The 22,199-nt window shown below is 46.6% G+C and overlaps 2 protein-coding genes across 3 annotated transcripts in view; one reads left to right on the top strand and one right to left on the bottom strand.

Annotated features, from left to right (window-relative positions):
* Positions 1-172: 172 nt before the first annotated feature.
* On the top strand, positions 173-6,387 carry LOC126525809 (ribosomal L1 domain-containing protein 1-like). Its single transcript, XM_050173739.3, has 8 exons — positions 173-270; positions 409-572; positions 732-882; positions 2,462-2,610; positions 3,325-3,426; positions 3,540-3,706; positions 4,671-4,890; positions 6,184-6,387. The coding sequence occupies exons 1-8, from the start codon at positions 175-177 to the stop codon at positions 6,353-6,355; spliced, it is 1,221 nt and encodes a 406-aa protein (XP_050029696.2). The 5' UTR covers positions 173-174; the 3' UTR covers positions 6,356-6,387.
* Positions 6,388-8,503: 2,116 nt separating this feature from the next.
* unk (RING finger protein unk) overlaps positions 8,504-22,199 on the bottom strand; it is a 41,573-nt gene continuing 27,877 nt past the window's right edge. Inside the window, exons 13-15 of one of the 2 annotated variants that reach the window (XR_011896143.1) lie at positions 21,452-21,616; positions 14,003-17,559; positions 8,504-13,948 (exon numbers count right to left, since the gene is read on the bottom strand). Coding sequence is in view for 1 of the 2 variants with exons in the window: in XM_050173924.3 (XP_050029881.3) it covers positions 17,383-17,559; positions 21,452-21,616 (342 nt within the window). In the remaining variant the exon portion in view is untranslated. Of the gene's footprint in view, positions 17,560-21,451; positions 21,617-22,199 lie in introns of both variants that reach the window. The other variant, XM_050173924.3, reaches the window with a different exon arrangement.

Below are 22,199 nucleotides of genomic sequence, written 5' to 3'. Positions count from 1 at the left end.
CAAATTTTCTTGCGGAAACTTTATGCTATATTTATGCTTTTTATCGCCTACTGTACTGCATGACCACGTGTAGCATAATCTGTAGCAATACATTATTACAACAACTATAGCTTGCGCGGTCGGTGCTTGTACGTTGAGTGGTTGAGTTCATCCGGGGTGGGCCAGCGTTGATTGATGTTTGTTTCGATTTCAGAATACAAGTGGTATCCAAGGCAATCTAAAGCCTTTCCTAGATCCACAATAATGGCAGCCCACGTGGATGTCAAGCGGGTGCGTGCTGTTTACAAAATTAACAAGTTGTTCTACTTCTGAAACTTCTTTAATTATTTTGTACTCAGAATCGGATGTGTCGACGTACCCGTGGCCAAAGCGACCATGCACTGATGATCGCGTTCTGCCGTTTTTCAGGTTGTGGAGTCTATAAAGGCGCTCAGGACCATAGAGCGCAAGCACCAGACCAAAAAGTCTGTAAAGAATATTCTGGACGAGGACACGGCGCTGGAGCATGACGTCTATCTTCAGTTCACCCTGAAGAAGATTCCCTACAACAAAAGCACGCAGTGGATTAAGATGTAAGTAGACAGTCGGCGCTTGCGGTTCTGCGAAACTCGAAACGGCCTGCTTTGCGTAGTCCTGCGATTTATGCCAATCGCTTGCGTACAGATAGCTTTATCGGTCTTCGGGGCAGCGGCAATGTTGACATCCTGTACGATCCGTTTTGTACGTTTCAGAAATTTGCCACACAGCCTAGAAACTGACAAATCGGAAATTTGCCTCTTCACCGGTGATCTCGACAAAAAGGACAAGCGCTCCGACCACGAGCTCACGGTGGATCACTACAAGGAACTTCTGGCCGACGCCGGCATCACGAGGAACGTTGAAGTGAGTACCAAGAGTTTTCGTTTAAGTAACAGTGGTGAGCCGCTCACAAACTCACAACCCGTTGTACTTTTGCAGCAGCACTTTGAATGTGACCGCTGTGTGCCCTTACAATGTTTTCAGCTGGAGTTGTTCTCAGTAAATAAGTTTTGTGTTCTTCTGTGAGGAAGTAAATAATCGACTCACTCGTTCATTGGTTGATGGATTTTTCGATTCTGCCGCGGGGCAATGTAAAGTAGGCGACAGCGTGTCGTAATAAACAAGTATTATTGTGCCAAAGTACTTCAGTGGGATTACGAGCCGTGAGACTTCTCCAGCGATATATGGGACACACTGCCCTGTAGGAAGCAGCTGCGATGTGGAACAGAACTGGGGGTAGGGGAGCTATTGCCTAAGAGGCTGACTGGCGCGCATGTTATCACACAGATCGTGGAACTTTTCTAGTATGGTATTATAAAGCGCAGTGCTAAGAATGCTACATAGAATCGAAGACATTGTAGAACACTGTGCTTCAGAAAGTCATGTTAAGGTGCACCATGCACTGACACTTTCACCAATTTTTTTTTTCTTTATTACTACGGCCAATGCCCTCAACATGAGATCCAGTTAGCATCTATGATTGTTACCTAGGCTTTGTGTTACGAGCAGCTTTAGAGAAGGCATACTGAAAAAAGTTCTGAGGATGCTTAAGCTTCGCCTTCAAGAGTGGAATGCGATAGCATTCAAAGATCCCCAAGTGCTTCTTGCGTTTCCCGAAAACTGCAGCTTATGTAACCGTAATGTTTACCACAAACGCTGGCGGTGAATGCTGTGCATGAAGGCGAGCTTTCTGGTAGAAAAGCGGCCTCTTGCATGGGCCGCGGATGCGAGCACCATCTGGAGGATGTTGTTGCAAGGAACTGAGCGCAGTACACCGCTCTATGAATAGTAGAAACGCTGGAAAAGGGGTTTATGTGCGAGCTTCCACACAGAAATTGTTTTCCGGTATATTCAAATTACAATCCGACACTGTCATGTCTGTAGGTTGCATTTAGGTTGTACTTTACGATTTTTCTGACGCATCCTACTATGAGGAATTAAATTAGTTCAGTAACGCCTCTGTGCCACGTGGTGGGCCTTGTGTGGTTGTGCTTCGGGATGATTGTTCGCCAAACGACGGCCAACGCAAGACGCCGACACCAGATGTTTTCTGTCACAGGGCCCTTAATGCCATCGCGGTAATGTACCCCTTAAAAATGAATGCAGCTACTTATAAAGTTGGCTTATAAAGCCTGGCCAGGTTTACAAGTACCTGTTATAAGCCAGGTTGTCATAAACTATTGCTTAAAACAATACATAAGTTGCATCTGGAAGCAATAACAGTGTAGAGCACAGTTCTTCAAATGAAAGACCATAAGACGATCTTCATGAAGGCAATGTTCATTCAATTATCTCTGCAAGTGGCTTAATAAGTAACGCTGTTGGCATGGTGTGTCTACTTTCTAAGTTTCTCTTGTCCATTAAAAAGCATTGAAACACTGCTTACACTTAATGTTCTAGTGTAGGAGTTCCCTGCAAACGTACGATTCTGTTTTGCTTTCAGATCATACCACTGCGCCAACTCAGGACAGAGTACACGCCGTACGAGAGCAAGCGCAACCTCTGCGCAGGCTACGATGTCTTCCTGGGTGACAGCAAGATATTACCCCTGTTACATCGTCTGCTTGGAAAGACTTTCTTTGCCAAGAACAAGTATGTTCGACTTCTTGCTTGGCTTGGCCATTTCCTTGTGCGTCTTACTTGGTCACTGTGCACCTCTGAATACACTGGGCTGCTTAATATTTCGGCCATGTAGGGAGCTGTATTGGAGGAAATTGAAGTAATGTTATTATATTTTTAACTGTAGTACACATGTTACGAATGCTTTGACAACACAATAGTCACTTTAGTTGTATGTGTACAGCTTCAACTTTCTCTATGTTATTTACAATCAGTACAAAGTGCAAAATCTTCAAAAAGGAAAGCTCATTTTTCATGAAGCCTTCAATTCAAAAAGTGCAGCATGCAGTCACATGCGATCCCATCTACTGACCCACTGTTTCACAGATGGCGTATCTGAATTGCACAAAAATTTAGGTCTCATGCGAAACCCACACTCCGTAAACTTTTTACGTCAACAGATCGCACTGCCACTGTTGCTGCCACTGTTAACAGTTGCTTGCACGCTCTGCCTTGCTTAGATGTGCAAGTTTTTGTGTGTCTCGAAATTGTGAAAGAAAGTCATGCCCCATTTATGGTTGTGGACTACAGGCTTCACTCAAGCACATGCTGTGCAAGTGCCAGTTGGTTAAAAAAAATACGATAGGCTACATACGCACTTTATGTAAGTAAACAATTGTTTAGGTTAGTGTTGATGAGATTCTTTCTCCGAGGCAACCACAGTATGGGTGTCGCTCTTGTTTTCAGGTTACCAAGGCGCATTGACCTGACTTCAAAGCATCTCAGGCGCGACATCGAGGGAGTGTTGTCCTCCACAGAGCTTCCACTTCGGGGAGAAGGAACAACCAGGTGAGGCATTTGCCGTCATTTCTAGATGACGAATTTGCTCGGTGTTTCGCTGTGGGTGGCATCATATCGCGCCACCTTTGGCTCATTGCTTCCTGCCAAAAAAATCTTTGCAGCACGGTGAAGGTGTGCAACCTGGCCATGAGTGACACCGACGCTGCCGAGAACGTGATGGCCGCCTGCGAGACGCTGGGCTGCCGCCTGCCCGGTGGCTGGCCCAACGTGCTCTCGCTGCACATCAAGACGCAGAAGTCGCCTGGCCTGCCCCTCTACATGTCATTTAGTAGGTCACCAACTTGCACAACGTTTCGCGTGATCAATCCCATTTCCTCTCACTCAATTGCGTCATTGTTCTTAATGATTCTGGGTTCATCTACCCATCTGGGCTCGCTCGCATGAACATGACAGGTTAGAGGAAGAGTATCGGTGCAAAAAGCACGGACGAAAAATGGACACGTAAACAGAATGGGCTCAGTACAGGACCTGCGCCCGTCCTGTTTGCTTGTTCCTTCGTTGTCTTTTTTTTTTTTTTGTGCTTCTCTGTCCTGACTTAAAAAATGAACCAATTAGCTCAAACCAAAGATTTATTGAGAGGAATAGATTGGTTGACGGAGAAGAGGAAAGCCTGCTGGCCACACCGCAACTGCCTAGCATGCAACTGACACCTGAACATTGGTCAGCAGTATCAGGGAGGGTTAAGGGAAGGAAAGATGGAAGAGACAAGAATATTTTTATGGTAGCAGTGTTCACGGGCCCCTGCTAACTGCCGTTGAGCTGCTTCTCCACCACCATCGCTCTTGCTCATGTGATGCGTAAGTGCAGAATCAAGGACTGTTGCATGCCATGCAGAGAGCACCATACTAGTACCGTATTTACTCGATCATAATGCGCACTCGATTCTAATACAGACATACATTTTCATACTTCAAAAATGCAATACCCTCGATTGTTCCCTCAACAAATTTACGTGGTAAGAGACTCAATGATTTTTTCTCACTTAGTAAAATAAAATTTTTATTAAACTTTGGCACTGGCTGTAGGCGGTGTCCAACGATGACAAACTTCTGACACTTGCAGTACAGTGCAGCACGGCCTTCGAGATTGTAAGGCGGGATTCGATACTTGGGGTGGTGGGACTTGAAGTCCACCTCAGGTACATGTACTCTGGACTTGAAGAATAAACGTTGCACTTAACTAAAAGTGCTTCACATTAGCGACGTCTGCTGTCCTTTACCGTTGCTGCACAGGTTCGCGCAATGACATTCGCCTGCCCAAACCACGGCAGCCAGACGACGATGTGGAGGGGGACCTAACCACCATCCCGGGCGCACGCGTCACGGTGAAGCGGTCTGGTCAAGTGACGCTTCACAAGGGTGCCAAAGACCTCACAGATGAGACACTTGGTGACAAGAGACTCAGGCGCTTGCTCGAGATCCAAGAACAAGGTGCCGAGGAGGTCACGCGCCAGTAAGTGCTTTGTGGTGTTCGTTTTCTTGAGGATTCTGCAAAAATAGCACTTAAAACGTGCTACAGTCTGCTGAATATTCTTTAAAATCTGTTGTAAAAGATTTAAATGAGGAAGAAGATAATGTTGAGCATGAAGCCAAAGAAAATGTAGGGGAAGTCATTTGCGGTTTCTGAAAATTAAAAGCCATAGGTTAGAGGGAAATGCAAGTAGGCAAAAAAATTAACATACCATCGGTGGGAACCAAACTCATCTTTCAGTGTTATGCATGCAACGCTCTACCAAAAGGTGGTGTTCAAATGCACGCTTCAGAGACAGCTCTCTCTGGATAGCAAAAACGAAGTTCAAAGGCTGTTGCTAGCTGAATGAGCTAGGAACGATTACGGGAGTCGGAAACACGTAACGGCCACGGTGTTTTGGATACCACCTATTGAGCTACGGCAGCCCCCGCCATGCCCTTTCTTGGGTATCTGTCTATGTCTACCAACATTGGACACCAAGCATGTTAGGCAGTGCGAGTCATGGCCATGGCGGTGAATGCAGAACACACCTTTAACTATAATTTTCGCATAGTATTTAAACTTAAGGGCAGGTAAACTGGCCAATAAACCCTTGCATGCTACCCGAAGGAACCAGGCCCCTTGGTTCCATTTCTTCTTGTTCAGTAGAAGTGTTTACAGTAGCGGCACTGCTAATGAGGAAAGGGTAGATCTCAAGACTGTTGTCGACAACGAAGTGCTCGTCAACTCAAAAAACACTCAAGCGCTTAAAACACAAAATTTGTCTGCAGAGATGTATGAATCACCACTCTTATGGTACGTCTGTTTTGTCAAGGACGTGCACTGTAAACCACTCTTCCCGTTCTGCTAAAGGTGCAAAACTCCTTGAAGATAAAATTCTCAGCATTATGCCAGTACTCACAAGATATTCTCAGAAATCCACCAAGAAATTACAGTTCCTCGTAAATCCACTAAATTAATGAGCTGAGAAAGGTGGGTATTTTTTCCACTATGCAGGTGGAATGTCTGCTGGATCTAGGGGAAAATTTGCTCAAATGGCATTCATAGCAGCGTCCAGAGTAAAATAGCTCCCAGTGAAACTTTTGCCAGCCTCAGGTTCTAGTAATGAGAGTTGGGGTGTCGTTAATCTCAATAAATCACCTTCTTTTTTTTTTTTATACAAGGTCTTGTAGTTTTGTAGAGAAAGAAAATGAAGCTCGTATACTAGTACTTGTTCTGCGAGATTTGCTTTCTTCTGTGGCACTTCATGCAAGCTCATATTCTTCTCTTCCGCAGGTTCGAATTAAAAGCTAGATGCCGCAAACTGCTCATCCAGAGCACCCTGCGGAACAAGAAATCGCGCAACAACCGACTCAAGGCCTCCAGACATCCAGCACCCCAAAAGAAGGCCACAAAGACCAAGAAGCAAGTTGGCAGGCCAAGAAAGAAGGCTGCCAAGCAAAAGTGATCGAGCAATAAAATATCTTGTTACAGTTGTAAGTTTTCAGCTTATGCATGATGCTGCCTGGAAATTCGTACTTTCAGACTACTATAGGACAGCCGCAAAAGTGCCGTACTTACTCGCATAATGACCGCACTCCCCTAATGAACACAGCCCCCCTTTTCCAATCAAGAAGTGTGGTTTCTTTTGTTTTTTCTCTCATAATGATCGCACCCTGAACTTGCTGCCGTTAAGTACGAGACTCTGTACAATTTGGCGTCTGATATGTCGTTCGGTGGGTGTGATTATGTCCGACGCCATGTCAGATGCTGAATTCAAGTATATGGATGCTCCAGGCGAATTTTAGCCATTGTCGTCGTCGAGTGCCGCATGGTGTAGGTGTGAGAGCACACGAGGGAAGCCGACGATCGCGGCTCACTCTCGCACGCAGTCTTTCGTCGCGCAAAAGGCCTGGTGGTGGGGGGGGGTAAGGGGGCAACTGCTTTAATAAAACCTGCTTCGCAAGATAAATTGTGCCGTAGTCTGCCACCGTCGCAGTAAAACGCTGCATGCCCAACATTACGTCGCCATGGTGCCAAACGGCGCCATTTTATTCCCAAAGCTATGTTAATGTTCCATTCGGCATTGCTGCGAATGAATACCTTGGTTCATTTAGGACAGAACAGGCGAGGGCTGTAGAATAAATAGGCCGCAGTTGTCAACGGGGGAGCGCATTGTAATCGCACTGAAAACGGGGGTACAGCTAGTGCTTGGAAAGAGTTAATCACAGGCGCCAGGCCTCCTGCATCAACACGATGCATTTTTTAAAACAGCGTAGTTCCACGGCCACTGGATAAAAAAAGAAGGCATGATCTGCCGCATCGGGCAGGCTGCAACGGAAGCGAATATGACGGCCATAATTGCTTTCTCGGCTGCTTGGCTGGGCCGAACGGTGCTAGTTGCAGGGGACCGGACGAGTCGGGGGACGGTGTTCCAAGCGGGTTCCTGATGCATTTTCTGTACCGATCGCAGACAAACAGTCCCGGCAGGCAGCGCCGCGGTGGACGACCTTGTTTTCAATGCATGCGACAGGCCGCACCTTCTTTTTCATCCAGCGGCACTGGTAGTTCTTTTTCTAATTCCGCAAGTAGCCTTGCGTGTAAAGACCGTACAAAATGCACCATAAAATGTCGCCTCAGTGCGAAGTTTGCATGATTCTGTTGCGCGAACTTCTTGGCAGTGTGCAGCTGTACAGCCTCATAGGGGATGTTACAGGGGATTAGTCTAACAGGAGACTAGTCAACAGCGCCATCTATTGATACCAATGTCAATCGGCAAAGCCGTGAAAGAGTAAGAAAGAGAGAGGCACTTTGAAATTCGCACCAAACAAATTAAAACATATCAATTCAGAAAGGGATTGTCTGCACTGTTAATGGACTAAGGCAGTGAGATAACGACATTGCCACCGTATCCTTTCGCTGCACTCCAATGGTTGCAAATGTTTTCAGAGCGATATCAAGGCTCTCAATAATAGTATCAAATTAATTTGAGTCGCATAGATTCAATGCCCTGCTATATATATATATATATATATATATATATATGCACACAGACACATCTGGTTCTAACACATTCGTATATTTACAAAATATGTGCAAGATTTTTCTTAGGAATTTTTTTTAAGAGCTGCTGCAGCTTGTAGGGTTCAATGACTGTGTGCAGAAAATAGGCGAGCAAATTACATGTGGAAAACAAACGGGCAATTCACAGCTCTAGCTGCCACTCCATAGTTTACTATACCAGGATTACGTAACATTGCGACCATTGCATACCTGCTACCCACAGCACTGCAACGCCACCCATCAAGTTTCAGTTGAACTAGCCATGAACGTTACGGTTACCACCAACACAACAAACGCCCTACATGGGACCGACTCCTGCTCGTAAAACTTATTAACATTTCACTGCTGAGCATGTCGCTTCAGCTGTGTTGCCCCGCATTAACACAAAAGCCAGGGGGAGGTATTCTGTAAGAGTCCACCCTAGTGGACTCTCACAGAATACTTTTCCTGAAGTTGCAACAGCCCCCCCCTCCCACCAAAAAAAACATGTCCATATAGACATGTGTGTTACGCACATGAGGAAAAAAAAAATAACTTGACACAGAGGCATGTAAAATCCTATAGTTGATTTTATTTACATAATTATGCCTAAATTTTAAGAAATATTTCAATTACACAAATTCCTCAACACGAGAGAAATAAAGGAACAGAGGACAGAGAGAAAGCCATAATAAACATCTCGACTATGATCCTACATGAACACAAGAGCAGTGCACATTTTTCTTTTTCACCTCCGATTTAGTTTTGACTTTGATGTCACACAGAGAACGCACAAAATAAAATAATGACTCGACAATTTTTTCCACGTGCACACACAAAAGTGACACCAGCAAAATATAACCACAGAGGACAGAGAAAAACTTATTCAGCTTTCCCCAAAAGTGCAAGAAGTTGAAGAAATGGGCGTCACACACAAGAAAGTAATAACACATCAAGGCCAGGCAGTTCTAGACAATTTTAACACGACTTGGTCAGCAACAAACAAGGTCGGTGCATTCTATCTTAAACGCTGGACAAAACAGGATCATCGCTTTGTTTGAAAGAAAAAAAAAAGTTTTAGCTTGGTACGTCATAACCAAGGACTCCATAAAAACAAGACACGCGAGATTCATAGAAACAGTCATCATCACCTTATAAAACTTTTTTTATGTGGTAAAGGACAAATTCTCACAACGAGCAGTAGTACTTTGTCCAGCAATTCTAGGTTCACAAGCCTTTTTTTTTTCTCTTCCCTTTTTTTCCTTGCACAGCAATGATTGCGCATCATCCTCGTCATCTCGGCGGCAGCAGCCAATCACTCTCCGACAGACCTGTCCTTCAAAAGCTGTCGTAGCCCTTTGCATAGACCCTCTAACGCTATAAACTCCAATTTGATGAGAAAAATAGTATTGCCCCAGCAAAAATATCTACCTATGACGAGTCGACTCGTCGACCCCCCTTTCGCCCTCACCAGAAAGTTGACTTGCCACACAAAACAGCCTAGCACAAGGTAGACGCCTATGTTATGTACACATGTAAAAACGTCCATAAAACACTGGAAGTTGCAGTGGTACTAATGGTTATTATACCGGGAACGTCACGACAGCCATCAAACCAAACCGTCATCACAGTGCATAATGATGGAAAACAGGAGACCCAACAACCAACTTGCTTCCCAGCGAAGAAATCTCTTCCGACACTTGAATTGCTCAACGGCTTTTCCTTAAACCTATGGCTGAAGACTCTGCAATCAAGCTCATCAAAAAATGTTTGCGAGAGAACGATGTCAGCTGTCGACAGTCCAAAACTTTGCCTGAGCTGACGACACGGTCTCGTACATATGACCACTGTATACGCTTGTAGGCATTCCACTGCCCAATCCAGACATCGTTCCCATACCCCCCACCCCCTTTATTTTTTTGCACATTCGCCATCGACCGAGGCGCTATGCCCATGCATGGCCAAACCTCTGAACTCAAAAGGTGTTTGCCCTACCAATTGCTGTGCCAAACACAACGAACAAAACTAATGGCTAGTTGTAAACAGGCTATAAATACAAATTATTAAGCAACGAAACAGGCAATATAAGGTTCTATCAGCCAGGTACACGTAAATAAACGCACATAAGAATGGCGGTACGTCTCAGGTCATTCACGACAGCCGGAGCCGATTAAAACGCATTAGGCATAAGAAAATCTTCATATGACTTTGGCAGCTAATCTTTTGAGAAAAGGGCTGGGCTACAAGTTTGAGCTCCAAACACTCTTACACGTCGATTAATTTCCATTGTGAACAGTCACAAAAAAGCCATTATCTTACACGTAGCAGTCTATACAGACATAGCCGCATTGCCAACTCTGCCTTCTTCTGCCCGGAGAACCGGACTCACTGCGGAAGGCAGGCTCTCCCAAGCGTAGTGACGCCCACGTGAGCAAAAAGAACTAAATAAAAAATCTTTAAAAAATCACATGCGCACGCACACACACACACAAAGAATTCATAAGTTGCCAACAATGACCCATGTATAGTTCTAGATTTGCTTGAATATGGCAGCATTATTTTTTTAAACCCTAGTCAACTACTACTTGAAATAAAAGCCTAGTGGCGATCCAGAGAAAACCTGACGGTGTTGTTCGCTTCACACCTGCCAAGCGATTTGTGCTGCAACTGTCCCAAGCAGGCCACAGGAGGAACACATAGACACCATACTCGCTACACACTGCACTGTTACTTCAGCGGCAGTTAATTTTTCTATAATTTATTTTGTCTTCGCAACTGCAGAAAAAAAAAAGGCACAGAAAGGATTTGCGAAACAGTCACCATAAATGGCACTTTCCCATAGAAGAGGTTCAGATCCAAATTTCAACAAAATCCAACTCTAACAGCACAAAGTGCCCCTTTCACTTTTCAAAGTCCCAACGACGACAAGTGTGAAGCTAACAACCTCAAGTTCCCTCTCTCAGTGCGCTTATAAAGTATGCACAAGTAACTTTGATAAGGAAAAAAAAAACAACACTGATAAACAGGCACATAGATACAATAACTCGCACAACAAACACATATGCGTTGCAACCGCCACCTAAACGTGATCGAGCGCGACTTACGAAGAAGAAAAAAAGGCAATGGTCTAAAAAAAAAAAAAGAAAGGGGAGGGGCGAGTGAGAAAACAGCCTAGAAAACAACTACATACACAGCATTTGCAGACAAATGATTTTGCACAACCTGATTGGCGAGTGTGAAAGTACCGCCCACACATACGGCACAGAAAGCGGCCGCCATCTACCTCAGGTTGGCACAACACAGGCCTGCCGGTAATGCTATCGACACCGTCTCAGCAGTGATGTTGTGGAAAACGGGTGGCAGCCCAACTTCTCCACGACTGGGACCCACATGACACCCGCAAAGACCATGACGGTGACGCATGATGACCGCCAACAGAGCAGACATCGCACGCGAACAGCCAAGAAGAATGTCGAGAGATTCAAGCAATAGCGGGGCCTACGCTACCAGAAGGTCATCCGATACAAGCATTGTTTGCCAATGTAGACGCTCAATCGTACCCAATGTTGCATTAATGAGAGCAATCATTTAAGCATCCTCATTTCGGGTATACCAGACTCTTCCGACTAAACCGATGGCTAGCTTGCGCTCAAATTTTGCATGTAGATATCGATTCCCAGAACTTTTCGTAGCCAGTTTCATCCGAACTGAATCGAAAGTATGTCTCGTCTGCAACAATGACTTACAGCAAGAAATGCCGATTTTGCGACTGCGACTGTTAGGGCGAAACAAACCACACACCTTATTTCATTGTGGCAGTACAAGATGACACGACACTGCCGTTCCATTCCTGCCAAGTTTACCTCTCCTGTCATCGCAGCCGACACATACAACTTACTCTGGGCGAAACAGCCTAGTAGTGCACAAGAATGTGGCATTAGAGCGCACGCACCACAAATCGCCACCCGGGAGCAAAACTTGAGTGTGAACGAGCCCACAGTTTAGTCAGAAGAGATGCGTGCACCCCACATTATTTATGTGACACTCAGCACTGTAAATGTCAGAGCACTGCCACATTTCTCGAAGAATGCGCCAAGTTTCTCTGGCGCATTTTGCTATGGCAGCAGTTAACCAACAGCATGCCAGAATCCACAGAGACCATGTTGATGGCATCACAGACAAGACCTCGCTTGTGAAAAGTACCAGGCAGCATCGACGCATCCAGGAAGGCCCTTTTCTTTTTTTCTTTTGCATGGCCACCAGACGAGCATGACAAATGCACACGCGTCTTCGAGCAGTCGCAAGTAAGCAACCTGCCCACGCATTTCACGGCAGCGATGGTGAACTTTTCTTTAAAAAATTGAAAACTTTTTTTGTATTTTATTGATTTATTTTCTAGACCTTTACTCATACTTTTGTTCCTACAAGTTTACAATAATGACCTAGCTTGTGTGTAATGCCTGTGTGAGTGTTGTTCTTTGTTTGTTAGTTCTTCTTTCCTTTTTTTTTTGCGAGTCCTGTGCAAATGTGGCGTGGTGTCACACATTTGCGTGCTTCTCAGCACAGAGTTCAGCAGAGAGGTTAGTTTGGTGCTTGTGTGGTATGAGAGGAGATAAAGAAGTGTTGTATTCTTGTGAGAAATAATGTTGCGATCGCTCTCTTATTTACAGCAATAATGAAAAAAGTGACGAGGAGGAGAAAGAAAGAACTAAAAAGACTCGTCCATCTTTGCCTCCACTCAAACTGAAGGCGTTGCTAGGCCTGGGTGGGTCGCAACGCCCTTGCTGCCTAAACCTTTGTCCTAAACCATTTCAAATAGCCAACGCGACTGACGCACTTAATTGCACCTTTCTTTTCTCTTTTCTGTCCCCGACAATCGGGAGCCAATCGCTTATCCCTTGACAGCAGAAACCCTTAGCTGAGTGACGCATCACTAAGTGGTCAGTCGAAGCCAGCCATGCATCCATAGAAGGCAGGCAACTCTGAACAAAACGGACAAAGTCGGGGAGAAGGTCTCTTTTCTTTAAAAAGAAAATCAATGCGAGAAAGCTGTACAAAAGACGCAATGCGACCTCTTGTAGTTAGTTGTGCGTTTGGTTCGAAGTGAAGCCTTCGAAGTTTTAGTAGGCGCAAGGGGCAAAAACTGGAATAGAAAAATAGCTCAGAGAAGAACAAGGAAAACTACGACATCGACGACTCCGACACAGAAAAAAAACAAGAACCTGTGCGACTTCACGATGCCGAAGTGACACGTGCACCTCCCAACGATCCCTCGTTTCTTTTAGAAAGGGGAGACCGCCGGCATCGAACAAAGGACGCACACACGTGCGCACACAACACATCAAAGCTCTTTCCCTCCTCCAGGAGAGAAACACACACCTTTGATTATGAAAAGGAAAAAAAAAGGAGAAAACAACATGACCTAACTGTGCATTCAATTTGTTAGTTTAAAATTTACACCTAAGTTTACTTTTTTTTTTCTTTTTATCCATTCTTGTGAAAATTCCTATAAATTCAATATTTTTTTTTTCCACAATAATAAAGTTATTCTTGTCACCACAATGTGGCCACAACAGCACAGCCTCCCACGTGGTTTGTGAGAGACAGATATATATAGAGGGCCTCGAAAAAAGAAAAAAAAAATCAGTAATAGAGAAACGACAATCACTTAGTAACCCGCCCACCAAGGCAGCCCGCTCTCCTTCCATAAGATAGTACATACAATAGATATACATAAATACATTATACTACTATATAAACTATCAATAACTGGATACAGCGCTAAGTCTTCAAAAAGTTGTGAAGAAACTCCCTCTCCCACCCTAGCACAACAGGAATTTTCACTATTCCACTTATGCTAAGAAGATGTGGTTAGTGAGGGAGAAAATGTGTACAGGAAGAAAAAAAAAGGGAGAAGATCAAAGGAACTAACTAACAGGCCTCACCCGACACACTTCTGCCCTCCTTACATCAAATTACGCCATCCACGTGCGTCTGCGCACGACCCAGTGGTAAGAACCTACATCAAATCACGTCATCCACGTGCGTCTGTGCACGACCCAGTGGTAAGAACCGAGTGAAGACACCGCGACGAGATGAGCTATCGACACATCGCAAAAGGACAGGATTCAAAAGTCAGTGGGTGAGGGGTGGGTGGGGAAGGAGCTCTCAGGAACCAGGCAGCACAATCCTACGTAGCAAGAACAGAGCTACAGACGAAACGCCACAGAGTACACCTTCACTTCCGCTGGCTGCCAACAGAAGGAGACGCCAACTTTAGCAGACGACGCACTGCTGAATATGCAAGGCGAGGTATCGGAAAAGAAGAGAGATACCAGCCAAGCAAAGGGCGAGAGCAGTACAGAACAAGACTGCAAGATGGCATTGCACACATAATCCTACTTTTTAAGGAAGGAAGAGCAAGCTGTCCTGTGCTACAGCAGCCCGAGGAAGGACAGAAAGTCGGGATCTGTAAATTTCCAAAGCATCCTGAAGCCGCAGTGACCAACGCTAGTAGAAGTAGTGCATTTCTAGCAGTTCTAGCGACACTGGCTTCCATCACGTGTCCGCCTCACCCTGACAAACACCAAAGCCCATCACCTGGAGCAAATGCCCTAGCTCTCGGCATTCTGCCTGTCCACAAACACGCACCACAACGCACAAGACACAATCACCACTGCAGACCATATGGTACCTGCCTAGGCAGGATGAGACAGCAGTCAATTGAAATAGCCTCCTAACTGTACCTCTAAACCTCGTGTTTTTCAGCACTCCTGCCGACGTGGTGCAGGAAAAGTGTCCTCACTTGCCACACGAGTCTCACTTACATCTCGTCGTAAAAGTAAAAAAGTTAAATAAAATAAAACAAGGTAAGAAATGCCTTGCGGAAAACGCACGCCGCCCATCTGAATACTGCATCCACAGGGATGGCTGGAAAAGCTGCGATGATCGAGCAAAGATCGCAGCATGTCCGACAGACGACGACCTGTGTCGAACATCCAGAGCCGATACTGGCATTGCAGACACTGCAAACACCTCCTCACCGATTCCTTTTCTCGCTGCACATACATCCCCAAAGGCAGATTCCCTGGACCAAAGCTTTTTCCCCTGCATCACCAGAAGCAGCAAAGTAATCTGCAGTTCCGCTGTCTTTCACCGGACTCTCTCTCTCCGAGGAAATGGCGCCGCGAAAGCAACAATCTCAGCAAGCACAGTCGATGGCCGATGGCTGAAACAAGGCCGGTGGCCTCACTAGCCTTCACATTTCAATGCCCCTCATGCGTAGACATTCTCGAGAGAGATAAGCAAACGCTCTTGTGAGGTGGGGTGAGATAGGGGAATAGGAAAGCACCTGTATCACCGAGTCGGGCAGCTGCAAACTAGGAAACCGAAAAATTCCTTTAGAAAGCATGCGAATGCTACAAGAAGCAATATTTGGCTAAGCCAGAAGAAAAAAAAACTTCGAAGAAAACAGGACCCAACAAGACAGTTTCGCCTATTAAGAGCTCTGTTCACCTTCTAATTGCGATACACGTTGCACGCAGAGCAGCGTCGTGGTTCCAGTCAATAAATTAGGTAGCGTTTTTCAGTTGGTATACGAAAGCCTCCCTCAGTCAGTGCCCAGGAACAACTTACTCAACGAAATCTCACTTTGAAGAAATATCGCTCACTTGATGAAATTGTTACTTCAACCCTGTAAAATCATGTTCAAAATAAAGGCGCCATCGAAGTTTTGTACGCCGAACAGTGCATTCCATGATTTGGATACTGGGTGGCTAGTTATTGGCAACTTGGCTGGCATGTTTCGAAACACATAATACAACTCGCACGATTCTGCAGGGGCCTCTATAATGAGACATTACAGGCACTACTCACATGTTACACATTGGAATAAAGTATGCCGTGCGTTACTCAACGACCTCCCAAAAGCTTGGGCTCCATTTGCTTTAAGCAAAGCAAGTCGATAAAGGACAAAATTCTGCCTCATTGTCTCTAGATTGCAGACGGGCCACGACAGAGCCACGTTTAGTGTGCCTTGGATTCTTCGAACTTTACCCACATTCGAAAAAAGTGTCATTCTTGTTATAATGCCACACGACACGCCCGAAGACAGACACAGCTTAGGACTTCTGTGAGAATGCACTCTTCAACGCACAAAACCTACCAATGCAGCGGTCGAAAATAAAAACATCACAATCACCACTTCGTTGAAAACCGTGACTGGTATCTCTAGCAGCACAACACAGAAAACAGACTACGATCGTGCCCTTAATCTGCTGCTTGCCGACTCAACGGTATCTGTTGGAAACACAGTCAACATAAAATAAGGTACTCTAATCAGAAGCTGCTGGATGTAACTGATTACAGAATGCTAATATGATTTTCAGCCTACTTCATCTAATGAAATAAGCAAAAACATAATTCATAGAGCTGGTACCAGCAATTGTTACGAACAATTCAACAGTGACAAAGATACCAGTGCTTTAAAAGAACGTGGTACAAAGAAAGTCAATGAAGAATTTATAAAGGTTACACAGTTTTCCCAGCAGGCTAAAACCAGCACACATCCAACTTTTTTTCAAGCACAGTTGAGTACCACTGTTATGACAACCAGTTCATCAGCAGGGCTCAAAAACAAAGTGCGTCTTCAGATGCGGCAACCACCAACTGGTTGTTGACCACCAACCGGTGGCGGTGACCACCAACCAAGTGTATGCCAACTAAAGAGTGGCTTCCCTAGTTATGCCCTAACCAGCACATCTTTGGATCTAATCTCCCATGACCGGTGCACTTTCATAGCCAGTTCGCGACAGACAGAACAAAGCACCAGCTGAGAGCACTTTAGCTACCATTCCATTCTGGGACCAGTTCGTGCTCCAAAAAGCTTGTCTTCTGCACACTCAATTTAGCCTTAGCCGCACATAAAGCAGCCACCCGGTGCACAGCAGCAGTCACCGACAAGTCCCGCGAAACGATCGCGCTTGTAAACTGCACGCAGTGGTTCGTGCACTTTTTTTGAACTGTTCAACTATGACACATATTTGCTAATACGTCGTCTGCAGCCCAAGTAAAGGACGTCGGTCGATCAAATGCAGGCACAGAACCACCAGCACGGGTAAGGAAAAAGGAGAGGGCCAGGGAGCCCTTACAGCCCGCACCTAAGGCGAAACACGCTTGCCCATGTCGTCACAGCCGGGGCCACCCTCTCAAACTGGAAGTGTGCGTTAGTCAAGTCCCACCACCCACACTGCGGCACGTTTGAGCTGCTTGAGGCGGCTAAAACACATCATCTTCAGCACCTTCTGCCCACTACCAGCTCCTGCAGGCTGCCCGGGGGCCACGACTCTACGCAAAAGCCCTCGCATCACGATGGGTAGAGAGAATTTTTTCTAAAAAACGGAGCGTAAGTGGATTGCATGCCTTCCCACGACGCTGGCTCAGAAGGGACGTGCCCTACAGGGACATGGGCAGGCTGTTGCGCGCGATGTCGCAGCTGCAGTAGGGGCACTTGGTCGTGACAGCCGCGCACGTGCCGCACAGCACCAGGTGGTTGCAGGGAAGCACAGCCACGCTGCGGTTATGCTGCTGGCATACCAGGCACTTGCTCTTGCACTGCTGCTGGTAAAGAACCTGCGCAGCACAAAGGGGGAGAGAGAACGTTTTTGAGTGCAAGTCAATGACACCTCACTGCTGCTCTTTACAGTGGCAACGAAGGAGTGACAAACTATAGAAGCCTTTTTACGTTCCTATGAACCGAGGCACCAGCTCAAACAAATCCCTGGGGGTCAATGGCGTTGCAGAGCAATGCTTGTTAAACCGCCTGCAATTCCAACTCGATCGAAATGTAGCCTTTGTGGCTACGTATCGAGCTTGCTATGTTACGCTCGACCGCGATAATGGTTTACACTGGTCTTCACTCCTGGTGCTTGAATGAGAGACTGACAAAGCAACCACTGCTGGGCGACTGCTAGTCTATACGTCCCGTGAAACTAGGCGGCCGTGGTTGGTCTACCAGTGGCACCCTTGGCTGTCAGGTGTGGAAGATATGGGGTTCTCCTCCGTACTCTTGGGACAAAGGAACGACAACACAGTAGTGCAAACAATCACAAGGGCATTTATTGCACCTTTCATAGATCAATGCCTGCTAGCCGAGTTGCTATCCACAAAACATGCCGATGGGCGCGCGACAAATCTAGAAGTCTGACTCACCGAGCGACCGGATAGCGAGCGAATATGTTCACCCCATGCTGGATCCCAACGCCTGGTCGTTCGCGTGTACAGTCACGCGAATGGTGGCACGTTCGAAGGCGGCCACGCGAGACAGTCTCGCAGAAGCATCGGACGGCGCCCGCGCGGACGTCCGTGCCCGCCGACGACCTCAAACCAAAGAGCACGCGCCTTGTCTCTCGGCGCCCGCGTAACCCCGCCGCGGCACGACAGTCACGCCATCTCTCGCACTGCGCTTGTACCACTCCAACCGCCGCGGGCGCCAGGCCACGCGAGCCGTGCGGGAAAACAGCATATCAGGGGATGCGTGAGAGTCGCGCATCCCCACACAGGATACAGTCGACAACCAATAATTCAGGCTCCACGGGGAACGTAAATAAGTCCGAACTATGTTTATTTACTTTATTTACGTATTAAGGCCGTTGTGCAAGGAACAAGTGGTCAATGTGCTGCTGCACGCACTTCCGCTTACGTGCAACCACGTCCGCCTGTATTTCCGCCAGCTTTGAGTTTTAATGTACGCTGATGCAAGGACTGCAAAGGCTCGAGTCAGATCCGCATGTGGAAGGCTCCGGAGCATACGGCACATCATCATCCATCATCTGAGTCGCTGTTTGATAGTGGGAGAACTTGCTCAATTATTTCGTCATCATTCAGTTCAGCACACAACAAAACCGTACTGTCAACGTCTGCAAAGTCTTCAAATCTAACAGCAGAAGGAATTGGCACACCGTAGCCTAGCATCAATGATGTTCGCATTTGAGCTAGTTGTGGTAGGTGGCAGTTCAGCCTCTTCAGTTGCAAAGTCGGCCTCATTCGGACTGTGACTCAATACTCATTTGGAGTCAGACTGCGATGGCGTCATTGGTTCGACATGACGCAGCCTATCTATAACTTCACGAAAAAGACTTCTTGGAGCTAGCAGAGCACTGTCTGGAACGCAAAATAAAACAACCACACCATGGCAGAACGCTGTCCGCAAGGCAAACTCAACAAACAGAATGGCGATGATGGGCCATGCATGGGGGTCCCAGAAAAGGGTGTGATAATCGCAACGTTGATGCTACCTCACAATTCAGGCAAAGCCTCCAAGATCAGCATTTCCCATTTTCCAATCTCAGGCGTAGAGCGGCGACCAAGGCGAGGTCTGAGAGATTACCGTAGAGTGTGTAATCTCTGAGGCCATACTTGACATCTTGAGGTTGCCAGAGGAGATAACGATGGCAGAGTTGGCGTACGCTACAGCCACAGGCGGAGTCCAGATAATCGAATGTAGAGCTGACGGCTGTCCAAAATATTGGTCGTCTTTACACATTAAGTCTGAACGCCATATGAACGAGTATGAACACTGCGAAGCTGTCGGAATTACTGAACTGAGCATGTCTGGATTATCGGTGTCCGATTTATCAGTCAGCAACTGTAAGAGGATCAACCGAAAGGTTCAACAACCCACCAAGAACCTGCGTGCCTGACACACCACTGACATTATACCCTACCACCAAAGCGATTCCCTGCTGCTTGGAGATGTAGAAAGCCCTGTAAGAGTTGGGGTTGGGCATGTCAAAAGGGGCAGCTGGCCCATGCTGTCATCCGACTCATCCACGCTAAGGACGTCATTGAAGAAAGGAACACGTTCTCATCAAGAACGAAGAGTACTGGGTTTATTTACAATATCTACATGAAGAATGGAGAATGTTACATCTCATCAGTCTAGCACTGAGGAGACGCAAACGTCCGTAAGTGCCCTCTGTCCTCCCTAGATCCCTAGGCGAGGACAACCTGCAAACTCCCCTTGTCCGATCGGAGCGTCCAAAGTCATCTTGAGCCTTGAGCGAGAGTTCACATAATTACTCCCACACCTTTTTCACTGAACACACAGGAAGGAGAGTTTCGTAGAGGGGGATTGCCATGCTTGAAGCAAGCTGGCGCTTCATGGTTCCTGGGATGACACTGCAGTTAGCTGGAACATTTGTCAAAAGACCGTGACGGCTACCAGAGTCCGTGAGGAAATGCCTTAGAACACCCTCTTCCAGGAGTTTTCTTGCTCCCATTGGTCCGTGAAGACGACAGTGAACCAACAAACAATACTCGGCCTGCCTTGTGTCTCGCCTTGCAGGCACTACATGTCTGTCCAAGAGTGATGCACTGTTAGCTTGACGTAGCGATTCGTCGCAGTGGGGCAGGAGACGCTAGAAGGTCGCTACCCTGCTGGCCGGTCGTAACAGCCCACAGAACCGATTAATTATATTGTGGAGTTTTACATGCTAAAACCACAATCTGAGTATGAGGCACGCCATAGTGCGGGACTAGGGAATAGTTTCGACCACCTGGGGTTCTTTAACGTGCACCTAAATCTAAGTACTCTGGTATTCTCGCCTTCCAGCCCCGTCAAAATGCAGCTGCCGTGGCAGAGATTTGATCCCGCGACCTCGTGCTCAGCAGCCCAACACCACAGCCACTAAGCAACAACGGCGGGTAGCCCACAGAACCAGACCCACACGCCAGAACAAACTTCGCACTGTGCCCCAACCTTGTTTCTTCAGTGCTTGGCACAAATACATCATTGTACCTCCCCGTCGGACTCAACGCAACTGCGTCGCAGTGTCTTTGCCTTTAAATCAATGCCTGGAAACTCTGCACAATATTCCTTTCATGTATCCTTAGACACACGTCTTGCCTGTAGCCATGCCTATGCCAGTGTCCTATACGGACGCAAGAGCATGCAGTAGTAGTGCCTTACGTGCACTAGGTGAGGCATTGAACCATAAAAGTGGCTGAATGTGTTGTGTTTGCAACGCTGTTTAAGTTTACCAGCTTGTGTTTACTAATGACTACCTACGAAAGTAGTAGCAATAGTCGCAACTGCTCCAAACATTTAAAAAAAAAAAATATGTGCAGATTGTGCCGCACAAGAAGTGCACCAAATCCTCGTGACTAGCGGGAAGGTCTATACTGGCAGAGAACTGCAATGCGTGGCTTCACGTCCCGAAACTGCAGAGTGTGTTTAAGGGCTTCCTATTAATTCCGAACACCTGCGCATTCCCTCTTCAACGCTTACCCAAATTCATGAAGTGCATGGACACTCTTTACATTTTTTGCCCCCATTAAAATGTGTCCACTGCACCAGGAAACGAACCCACGACCTTGGCAGCAGAGCGCCATTGTTACTGCGCGCCGCCGCAGCGGGTCTAAGGTTATTAACCAGAGTCAGCAGGAAGCACCGGGATGCACTGTGCAAATGTACCGCGGTGACCAGAGCGCCGCGTCAAGCAGACTGGTCGAAGAAGCAGCAGACCTTGTCCACGGCATCCAGGTCGGCCCGCAGCTGTTCCTGGAGCAGGCGCAGCTGGGTGGCCGGCAGCTTCTCGAGCTCCTGCAGCCGCAGGGGCCCAAAGCCGGCCGCCCGCCCAGACGCCAGGGCCTCCAGCTCCTTCTGCAGTAGAGCCATCTGACCCAGGGCCTGCACATGGGTGGGGAGGGTGACCATGTCCAACTCAATGTTTAAAGGGAGTTGCTACTCGAGAAGGCATTGCTTTTCTTTAATGTGTGTCCGAACATAATAAAAACTATGTTACTAGTAGTAATACAGTTTTTATGATCTTCTCAAATGTGTGATCAATTTTTATGTAGATTTAGTAGTTTCTGTGTGGGGAAAGAAAACTAGGTGTTTTGTGCACAATATTTGAACAGTTTGTTCTGACAGGGCGTGGCGGAATTACTGATCATGCTCCTTTACAACTATACTTAAAGTTAGCGCACCATGCCAGAGCCGTGGCACATAAATGCAGGACAAAATGCACTTTGCCACACAGGCAATGCTTCACAGTTAAATCATTGGTGGCTGTTATACATCAATTCACCAAGTTGGTATCCCTGCTTCACTTCAGGTCTGTGTAACCGAGGGGTCTGAAAAATCAGGCCTTGAAAAAGCAATCAGTGACTGTATGTTCCTCCTTTCAAAACAAGTTTTGCCTGAAACTAGGCGCTAATGAAAAAACTTGAAATTACCAGTGTCGCTAGGACAATTGTGAGCAAGCCTTAAG

Source organism: Dermacentor andersoni, chromosome 8, assembly GCF_023375885.2.
Source record: "Dermacentor andersoni chromosome 8, qqDerAnde1_hic_scaffold, whole genome shotgun sequence".
Classification (NCBI taxonomy): domain Eukaryota; kingdom Metazoa; phylum Arthropoda; class Arachnida; order Ixodida; family Ixodidae; genus Dermacentor; species Dermacentor andersoni.
Note: the sequence above shows the minus strand (reverse complement) of the source record. Positions and strands in the feature narration are given on the sequence as shown.

Excerpts from the sequence above, each read along its gene's own strand:
- LOC126525809 (XM_050173739.3), top strand. The coding sequence starts at position 175 with ATGTTTGTTTCGATTTCAGAATACAAGTGGTATCCAAGGCAATCTAAA. Across the intron at positions 883-2,461 it reads GCATCACGAGGAACGTTGAA|ATCATACCACTGCGCCAACT; the intron begins GTGAGTACCAAG and ends TTTTGCTTTCAG. Across the intron at positions 4,891-6,183 it reads GCCGAGGAGGTCACGCGCCA|GTTCGAATTAAAAGCTAGAT; the intron begins GTAAGTGCTTTG and ends TCTCTTCCGCAG.